Below are 10,097 nucleotides of genomic sequence, written 5' to 3'. Positions count from 1 at the left end.
ACCATCTTCCCATCTCAGCTTCCCCAGTAGCTGGGACTACTGGCACATGCCACACCTGGCTAATTTTGTGTGTGTGTGTGTGTGTGTGTGTATTTTTACATATTTTTTAGAGACGAGGTTTCACCACGTTGCCCAGGCTGGTATCGAACTCCTGGGCTCAAGTTATCCACCCACCTCGGCTTCTCAAAGTGCTGGGATTACTGGGCTGGCCGTGCCCAGCCCAGCCCTTTTTACTTATTTTATTATTTATTTATTTATTTATTTATTTATTTGTTTATTATTATTTTTGAGACAGAGTCTCGCTCTGTCACCAGGCTGGAGTGCAGTGGCGCGATCTCGGCTCACTGCAACCTCTGCCTTCCAGGTTCAAGCCATTCTCCTGCCTCAGCCTCCCGAGTAGCTGGGACTACAGGCGCCTGCCACCACGCCCAGCTAATTTTTGTATTTTTAGTAGACGGGGTTTCACCATGTTGGCCAGGATGGTCTAGATTGCTTGACCTCATGATCTGCCCACCTTGGCCTCCCAGAGTGCTGGGATTACAGGCGTGAGCCACCGTGCCCAGCCTATTTTATTTTATGTATTTATTTTTTGAGAGAGTCTCACTCCGTCGCCCAAGCTGGAGTGCGATCTCAGCTCACTGCAACCTCTGACTCCCGGGTTCAAGAGATTCTCCTGCCTCAGCCTCCTGAGTAGCTGGAATTACAGGCGCCTGTAATCACGCCCCGTTAATTTTTTTTTTTTTTTTTTTTTTTTTTTTTTTTGAGACGGAGTCTTACTCTGTCGCCCAGGCTGGAGTGCAGTGGCGCTGTCTCGGCTCACTGCAAGGTCTGCCTCCCGGGTTCACGCCATTCTCCTGCCTCAGCCTCCCAAGTAGCTGGGACTACAGGCGCCCGCCACCACGCCCGGCTAATTTTTTGTATTTTTAGTAGAGACCTGGTTTCACTGTGTTAGTCAGGATGGTCTCGATCTCCTGACCTCGTGATCCGCCCGCCTCGGCCTCCCATAGTGCTGGGATTACAGGCGTGAGCAACCGCGCCCAGCTAATTTTTGTATTTTTAGTAGAGACGGGGTTTCACCATGTTAGCTAGGCTGGTCTCGCATTCCTGACCTCAGGTGATCCACTTGCCTGGGCTTCCCAAAGTACTGGGATTACAGGCGTGAGCCACCGCTTCCAGCCTACCCTAAGAATTTCTATTCACATTTCATAGCTGAGGTCTCTCAGCTTCCTTCAAGGTGGACAATTCTGTATCTCTAGGTGACCCAAATTTATCCCCTCCTCTTTCGTGCACCCAGTTTATGCTAACCAGGAACCATCACATTATTGCATTGTTTGTTCACCTGGACCTTAAAAGGAAGGTCCTTAGTCTTATTTATCTTATTATTGAGTCTCCTCAATGCCCAGCTAAAGTACTGGTTACATTAGTTTCTTTCATTTTAATAGGTTTAAATGATAAAGATCTTGTCTAGGTTGCTAATCTGTGCAATCGCCTGGGATCTTCCAGTCTCACTACTTCGAGAGAGAAACCGTATTTTGGCTCTACAGAGGGCTCCTGACTTCGCCACGCTCACCTTCAGTGGTGCTTCAAGGCACTACCACTTCCCTAACCCCCGCCCCTGTGGCTGTCACCTAGATCATGGACCTATCTAAGGAGAAAGCCCAAGGACAGGCAAAGACCGCCCACGCACTTTCAACAGGAACTCGGCCCCTTTCCTCAACGTAGTTCCTCTGATTACCCTGTCCAATGGACGTCGCTATGATCCAATTAAGTTTCGAGGCTCAGAGTGACGCCCTCTAACCTCACATTGTCCAATAAAAAAAGGAGTTTCAGATTAGCACCAGTTTTGACCAATGGATGAGAAGATCAGCGTGTATTAACCTGTAGAAGCAGCACAGAGAATGATGAGCAGCCAATTCACCCAATGGACCTGCCTACTGCAGCGTAGGCCTCGCCTCAACTGCAGGAGAGCAGGCGGCTACGGTTGCCGCAGCCTTCAGTCTCCACCCGGACTACGCCATGTTGGGGCTTGTGGGTCGGGTGGCCGCTGCTTCGGCCTCCGGGGCCTTGAGAGGACTCACCCCTTCAGCGTCGCTGCCCCCAGGTCAGCTCTTACTGCGGGCCGCTCCGACGGTGGTCCATCCTGGTAAGTGCTTTTCTCTAGGAGCTAACGTTCCATTTTGCCGCCCCATGACCTTGAGCCGGGGAACGATGGTAGCTCGGGCCTAAGGGATCCGTGGTGTTAAAAGGATGCTTGGAGCCGCGTCTTGCTCTCTAATGGCGGGAGAACAAGAATGGGACACCCATAGGAGGTTTCTTCGACCCAGCTCTGTCCCATTTTGTATAAAGTTCGTGTGAGGGAAAAGGTGCGGGCAGGTGCGTTGACCTTCCGGTTGAATAGGGGTACTGAACTCTCGAAAAATGGGATCTTGTGCATGCGGATGGGAAAGCTGTGCAGGCGCTTTATCGATCGCTGCGCGGCCTTCCCTCTTGGACAGGCCTTCCGTACAAGCGGAAATAGGCCTGACTTCGGCTGAGTTTTCCTCTCCTTGTGTGTTAAGTCCTGGCTTCCGATGACCTTTAACTGGCCTGACCCCAGCTCCTTCCAATATCTTTTGTTAGTCAGGGACTATGCGGTGCAAACATCTCCTTCGCCAAAAGCAGGCGCCGCCACCGGGCGCATCGTGGCTGTCATTGGCGCAGTGGTGGACGTCCAGTTTGATGAGGGGCTACCACCAATTCTAAATGCCCTGGAAGTGCAAGGCAGGGAGACCAGACTGGTTTTGGAGGTGGCCCAGCATTTGGGTAAGTAGAATTTGTTAGGAATAGTAAAGACCTTGTGTAGCCCAAATATCCCAAAAACCAAGCTGTCTCCCTTCTATGATGATTTTATCAAAATGACTTTCGTTCTTCTGAGTTTGCTGAAGCCACATTTAGGTACTGAGAAGGAGTCTTGGTCGACTTAGGTCTTGATACCAGTTTATCCTTATGTATAACCCTGCAATGCCTGTATCTAACAGGTGAGAGCACAGTAAGGACTATTGCTATGGATGGTACAGAAGGCTTGGTTAGAGGCCAGAAAGTACTGGATTCTGGTGCACCAATCAAAATTCCTGTTGGTCCTGAGACTTTGGGCAGAATCATGAATGTCATTGGAGAACCTATTGATGAAAGAGGTCCCATCAAAACCAAACAGTAAGTTGCTCTTATTGCATCTATGCACAAAGGAACTTCTGTTATTTGCAGTTTTACACATTAAGGTGATACGTTCTCCTAAAGCAGAATTTTTCTTCTGATATGTTCGATTATTAAAATCACACAGTGCAGTTTCACCTGAAGAAATTAGGATGCAGAATTTCTGATTGACAAAAGCCTACTACTTGAGGTTTTTTTTTTTTGAGAAGGAGTTTCACTCTCGACTCACTGCAACCTCCACCTCCCGGGTTCAAGCAATTCTCCTGCCTCAGCCTCCTGAGTAGCTGGGATTACAGGTGCATGCCATCATGCCCGGCTAATTTTTGTATTTTTAGTACAGATGGGGTTTCACCATGTTGGCCAGACTGGTCTCGAACTCCTGATTTCGGGTGATTCCCCCACCTCGGCCCCTCAAAGTGCTGGGATAACCGGCATGAGCCACTGTGCCCAGCTAGTTGAGTATTTTTAAGACTCGGTCTTATGGCTTAGGTTTAGGAGTCTCCAAAACTTGTAGGTTTTTGTATTTGCTATTGCTATGTGAGGGAATGCTGTTAGGTTAAGGCTCAGTAAAATGAAAAATTTATGACAGTTAAAGTCAGGGAATGGGATTATTGTTTCCTAAGATAATGATTTTCTTTATTGCAGAAAGTTGGGGTAGATCCTAGATGATAGTTTATCTAATTTATGTAACAAAGGGGAGATAAGACTGTGGTTCCTCAAGTAAAGGGATGGACTTGAGAGTTGATAGGGAGGGATATATAAGATTATCATTTGCTTTCAACAAGGTGAGTAGATACCATCCTCTCTTCTACCTTTACAGATTTGCTCCCATTCATGCTGAGGCTCCAGAGTTCATGGAAATGAGTGTTGAGCAGGAAATTCTGGTGACTGGTATCAAGGTTGTGGATCTGCTAGCTCCCTATGCCAAGGGTGGCAAAATTGGTATGTTATTAAGGGGTACATATTTTCCAAACCTAATATGGGAGGAAAAACTCATACAATGTTATGAGTGGATATTGACATCTATTCCTCACTGATGAGTACGTTCTGACTTTCGTTCTTCTGAGTTTGCTGAAGCCAGATGCAATTTCTGAGAAGGAATAGGATGGAAGGAAGCAATTCCTTTTTTTGAAGTTTGCTTATTTAGGAAAGCAGAATTCTTAAATATTCTTTCTTTTCAACCTCTTATAGGGCTTTTTGGTGGTGCTGGAGTTGGCAAGACTGTACTGATCATGGAGTTAATCAACAATGTCGCCAAAGCCCATGGTGGTTACTCTGTGTTTGCTGGTGTTGGTGAGAGGACCCGTGAAGGCAATGATTTATACCATGAAATGATTGAATCTGGTGTTATCAACTTAAAAGATGCCACCTCTAAGGTAAGCATTGAGCTAATTGACGTCCACGTGGTAGTTATGCCAGGAAACTATTGCCAACTGAAGCCATGTTCTATATTTTCTATTTAATTTATTTTTCTTTTTAAGAAAATTTTAATATTTTCATTTTCGTGTCCCAGGACCTACAAAGGAAACCTGTTAGTGTTTTCCCCCCCAACTTCTAATACACAAATGGACATTTTCTTTCCTCTTTGATACTGACATTAAATAACATTTCCAGGTTTTCTTTTTGGTAGATAGTCCCGTCATTTGAAAGCTAATTTTGGGAGAGCTGGATTGGACATGGTACATATGTTTCAGTTAAGCCTATTTTGTATTTTTCACTTAACTTGAATAGGTTTTTATTTCCTTTCTACTATAGTTTTGCCTTTCTAATATAAGAAGCTGTCTTTTTTGTTTTGAACTGCATCTCTAATAGGGAAAAGAAACTTGCACACAAAAACATTGACACCTTCTGAGAAAGGATCTGTGGTCGTTTCTCCGATTTGGGAACCTTCAGTATGTGGCTTCTCTACTCCTTTGTCAGGTTTTACAATTATGTATGATTATTGCAGGTAGCGCTGGTATATGGTCAAATGAATGAACCACCTGGTGCTCGTGCCCGGGTAGCTCTGACTGGACTGACTGTGGCTGAATACTTCAGAGACCAAGAAGGTCAAGATGTACTGCTATTTATTGATAACATCTTTCGCTTCACCCAGGCTGGTTCAGAGGTAAGAGGGAAGGCTTGAGAGGACCCGGTTCATCTGGCCTTTCTTTGGAGCTATTCAGATGAGGCTAAGGATGTAGACACCTAAGACCTTTTTTTCTTATAGGTGTCTGCATTATTGGGCCGAATCCCTTCTGCTGTGGGCTATCAGCCTACCCTGGCCACTGACATGGGTACTATGCAGGAAAGAATTACCACTACCAAGAAGGGATCTATCACCTCTGTACAGGTAAGAAAAATTACATAGATGAAGATCTGATTTGTATAAAGGCAGGGTGCAGTGGTGCATCTCAGCTACTAAGGAGGCTGAGGCTGAAAGATTGCTTGAGCCCAAGAGATCAGCCTGGGGAACAAAGCTGTATGTATGTAGAGAGATGTATAAAACTTACTGGGCCAGGCACGGTGGCTCACGCCTGTAATACCAACACTTTGGGAGTCTGAGGTACGCGGATCACGAGGTCAGGAGTTAAAAGACCAGCCTGGCCAACATGGTGAAACCCTGTCTCTACTAAAGATACAAAAAATTAGCTGGGCGTGGTGGCAGGTGCCTGTAATCCTAACTACTCAGAGGCTGAGGCAGGAGAATCACTTGAATCTCAGAGGCAGAGGTTGCAGTGAGCCAAGACTGTGACACTGCACTCCAGCCTGGGCGACAGAGTAAGACTCTGCCTCAAAAAAATAAAAAAAAAAAACATAAATGAAGGTATACATTTAAATGTAGATCACAAAGTAATGGTTTCTAGTCTGAGGGGAGTCCGGAGCTATATGGAAACTGAGCATTAAATATTTACTGTATTAGGGCTGAGTGCTGTGGCTCATACTTGTAATTCCAGCACTTTGGGGCTGGGCACGGTGGCTCACGCCTGTAATCCCAGCACTTTGGGAGGCCGAGGCGGGTGGATCATGAGGTCAGGAGATCGACACCATCCTGGCTAACATGGTGAAACCCCGTCTCTACTAAAAATACAAAAAAAATTAGCCGGGCGTGGTGGTGGGTGCCTGTATTCCCAGCTACTTGGGAGGCTGAGTGAGGCAGGAGAATGGCGTGAACCCAGGAGGCAGAGTTTGCAGTGAGCCGAGATCGCGCCACTGCACTCCAGCCTGGGCAACACAGCGAGACTCCGTCTCAAAAAAAACAAAAAAAAACAAAAAAAACCCCAGCACTTTGGGAGGCTGAGGCAGGTGGATCATGAGGTCAGGAGATCAAGACCATCCTGACTAACACAGTGAAACCCCATCTCTACTAAAAATACAAAAAATTAGCTGGGCGTGGTGGCACCTGTCTAGTTCCAGCTACTCGGGAGGCTGAGGCAGGAGAATTGAACCTGGGAGGCGGAGGTTGCAGGAGGTTGTGGTGAGCTGAGATTGGGCCACTCCAGCCTGGGCGGCAGAGTGATAATCCGTTTACAAAAAAAAAAATTTACTGCATTAATGTACTATACATTTTCAAATATATATAGATAGGATATATAGTAAAATTACATAAATTTTACATATAGTAAAAAATGTGGCTAAACTGTAGGAACTTTTCATGATTCAGTGTAATGAACTACTGTGCAAGAAGTTTTTTGTTCTTGTTTTTAATTCTTTTTTTTTTTTTTGAGACGGAGTTTCACTCTCATTGCCCAGGCTGGAGTGCAGTGGGCGCGATCTTGGCTCACTGCAACCTCCACCTCCTGGGTTCAGGTGATTCCTTTGTCTCAGCCTCCTGAGTAGCTGGGATTATAGATGCCCAACACCAGGCCCGGTTGATTTTTGTATTTTTAGTAGAGACGGGGTTTCGCCATGTTAGTCAGTCTGGTCTTGAACTCCTGACCTCAGGTGATCTGCCTGACTCAGCCTCCCAAAGTGTTGGGATTACAGGCGTGAGCCACTGTGCCCGGCCTCTTTTTTTTTTTTTGAAACGGAATCTGTCGCCTAGGCTAGAGTGTGGTGGCACGATCTTGGCTCACTATAACCTCCGCCTCCTGGGTTCAAGCGATTCACCTGCTTCAGCCTCCTGCGTAGCTAGGATTACAGGCATGCGTCACCACGCCTAATTTTTTTTTTTTTTTTTTTTTTAAGTAGAGACGGGGTTTCACCATGTTGGTCAGGCTGGTCTCGAACTGCTGACCTTGTGATCTGCCCTCCTTGGCCTCCCAAAGTGCTGGGATTATAGGCGTGAGCCACCGTGCCCAGCCCCCAGCCTCTTGTTTTTAATTCTAAAAGTGGGCGTTAAAATAGTTAAAAAATGAAGAACAAAAAGAATGATACTAAAAATTATTCCATCATGGCTGAGAGACCAGATAATCTGTCAGCTTATTCAGCAGGTATTAGGGGTGGTAAGAAGGGTCTTTTGAGTGCTAAGAATATGGAGTGAGATAATAAAGATAGGTCAGAAAGGGGGATGGCTTAAGTAAAATTACTTTGGTTCGCTGGGCGTGGTGGCTCACACCTATAATCCCAACACTTTGGGAGGCCAAGGCGGGTGGATCATAAGGTCAGGAGTTCAAGACCAGCCTGGCCAAGATGGCGAAACCCCGTCTCTACTAAAAATACAAAAAAATTAGCCGGGTGTGGTGGCGGGCACCTGTAGTCCCAGCCACTAGGGAAGCTGAGGCAGAGAATTGCTTGAGTCCGGGAGGCAGAGGTTGCAGTGAGCCGAGATTGCACACTGCACTCCAGCCTGGGCGACAGAGTGAGACCCTGTCTCAAAAAAAAAAATTTACTTTGGTTCCGGTTCTTCATGGGATCTCACTTTAGGCTATCTATGTGCCTGCTGATGACTTGACTGACCCTGCCCCTGCTACTACGTTTGCCCATTTGGATGCTACCACTGTACTGTCGCGTGCCATTGCTGAGCTGGGCATCTATCCAGCTGTGGATCCTCTAGACTCCACCTCTCGTATCATGGATCCCAACATTGTTGGCAGTGAGCATTACGATGTTGCCCGTGGGGTGCAAAAGATCCTGCAGGTGAGTATATTACTATGTGGGATCAGTGTCCGGAAAGTCAAAATGAGGGATTGTGGGGACTATGTTAGGACTGGATCTTTCTTAGTGATTTGTGTGATTTGTTTTGGAGCAAGGAAAGTTAAGGCTAGCAATTGCTAGTGAGAGCTAATGAGGTCTCTTGAGTTTCCAGGTACGCTTTGGAATGCAATATTTTTCTTTCTTTCTTTTTTTTTTTTTTTTTTTTTTTTGAGACGAGTCTCGCTCTGTCGCCGAAGCTAGAGTGCAGTGGCGCCATCTCGACTCACTGCAACCTCCGCCTCCCAGGTTCAAGCGATTCTCCTGCCTCAGCCTCTTGAGTACCTGGGATTACAGGTGCGCGCCACCATGCCTGGCTACTTTTTGTATTTTTAGTAGAGGCCGGGTTTCATCAGTTGGTCAGGCTGGTCTCGAACTCCTGACTTCATGACCCACCCGCCTTGGCCTGCCAAAGTGCTGGGATTACAGGCGTGAGCCACCGCACCCGGCAGAATGCAATATTTTTCTAACAGCACCAAACTAGGACTATGGGGAACAAGACACTGATCTTTCTTGGCTGAGGGTCCTCATAACACCACCACCTTCTCTGCCCCCTAGCATGTAATTTTCCCTTTGTTAGCTTGTCCAAATTAAAGGAATGAGAATACTTAACTCAGTCTTCTTTTTTCTCATAGGACTACAAATCCCTCCAAGATATCATTGCCATCCTGGGTATGGATGAACTTTCTGAGGAAGACAAGTTGACCGTGTCCCGTGCACGGAAAATACAGCGTTTCTTGTCTCAGCCATTCCAGGTTGCTGAGGTCTTCACAGGTCATATGGGGAAGCTGGTACCCCTGAAGGAGACCATCAAAGGATTCCAGCAGATTTTGGCAGGTGAGATTCTGAGTACAAAGCTGAACATAAGATCACAGAAAAGCCAAAATCTTGAATGTTTACTGTGCTGTGGTCCCATTCCAACAACCGTTAAGCAATATATAATATACTATGCTTAATTATATTTTTTAATTTAAAAAACAAACTTTCCCATTAATTTTGTTTGAAAATACTCTACATTTAATTTGAGTGTGATTTGTTACTTGATTCTCTAGCTCCCTTTTATTTTATATGTATTTTTTGAGACTGAGTCTCTGTCGCCCAGGCTGGAGTACACTGGTGCAATCTCGGCTCACTGCAACCTCCACCTACCGGGTTCCAGTGATTCTCCAGCCTCAACCATCCAAGTAGCTGGGATTACAGGCGCATGCCACCACGCCTGGCTAATTTTTGTATTTTTGGTAGCCATGGGGTTTCGCCATGTTGGCCAGGCTTGTCTCGAACTCCTGACCTTAGGTGATCCGCCTGCCTTGGCCTCCCAAAGTGCTGGGATTACAGGTGTAAGCCACCGTGCCTGGCCCATGTGTTCTTAATTCGTACTGTATCATGTCTTGTAAATTTGATTTGTGAGGGAAATTTAAGCTTTCTAGGATGACATGAATTCATCACATTCTAACTGATGGCCTCAAGTGGTGAGGAATGTTACACGATGCAGAAAGTTGATATCCCTCCACTTCTTACTCTTTTTTTTTTCCCCCATCATACAGGTGAATATGACCATCTCCCAGAACAGGCCTTCTATATGGTGGGACCCATTGAAGAAGCTGTGGCAAAAGCTGATAAGCTGGCTGAAGAGCATTCATCGTGAGGGGTCTTTGTCCTCTGTACTGTCCCTCTCCTTGCCCCTAACCCAAAAAGCTTCATTTTTCTGTGTAGGCTGCACAAGAGCCTTGATTGAACATACATTCTTTCTGAATGGTATTTAAGGTTTCCAATAAAATGTACACCCCTCAGAA

General features: G+C 46.1%; 1 protein-coding gene and 2 non-coding genes across 3 annotated transcripts; all 3 read left to right on the top strand.

Annotated features, from left to right (window-relative positions):
- The first annotated feature begins 1,447 nt into the window (after positions 1-1,447).
- ATP5F1B (ATP synthase F1 subunit beta) lies at positions 1,448-10,097 on the top strand. The gene is made up of 10 exons (XM_024256647.3): positions 1,448-2,143; positions 2,620-2,802; positions 3,018-3,192; positions 4,013-4,134; positions 4,384-4,568; positions 5,141-5,299; positions 5,402-5,524; positions 8,038-8,250; positions 8,940-9,141; positions 9,849-10,097. Exons 1-10 carry the CDS (start codon positions 2,017-2,019, stop codon positions 9,947-9,949), a joined length of 1,590 nt encoding a protein of 529 aa, XP_024112415.2. The 5' UTR covers positions 1,448-2,016; the 3' UTR covers positions 9,950-10,097.
- Positions 2,872-2,946, top strand: LOC112135967 (small nucleolar RNA SNORD59). Its single transcript, XR_002917183.1, has one exon. It is a non-coding gene; the product is annotated as a small nucleolar RNA SNORD59 (small nucleolar RNA).
- Positions 4,221-4,291, top strand: LOC112135968 (small nucleolar RNA SNORD59). Its single transcript, XR_002917184.1, has one exon. It is a non-coding gene; the product is annotated as a small nucleolar RNA SNORD59 (small nucleolar RNA).

Source organism: Pongo abelii, chromosome 10, assembly GCF_028885655.2.
Source record: "Pongo abelii isolate AG06213 chromosome 10, NHGRI_mPonAbe1-v2.0_pri, whole genome shotgun sequence".
NCBI lineage: Eukaryota > Metazoa > Chordata > Mammalia > Primates > Hominidae > Pongo > Pongo abelii.
This window is presented reverse-complemented; position numbering and strand designations above follow the sequence as displayed.

Coding starts and splice junctions, on each gene's coding strand:
- ATP5F1B (XM_024256647.3), top strand. CDS start 2,017: ATGTTGGGGCTTGTGGGTCGGGTGGCCGCTGCTTCGGCCTCCGGGGCC. Junction 2,803..3,017: donor GGAGGTGGCCCAGCATTTGG/GTAAGTAGAATT, acceptor TGTATCTAACAG/GTGAGAGCACAGTAAGGACT. Junction 5,300..5,401: donor TCACCCAGGCTGGTTCAGAG/GTAAGAGGGAAG, acceptor TTTTTCTTATAG/GTGTCTGCATTATTGGGCCG.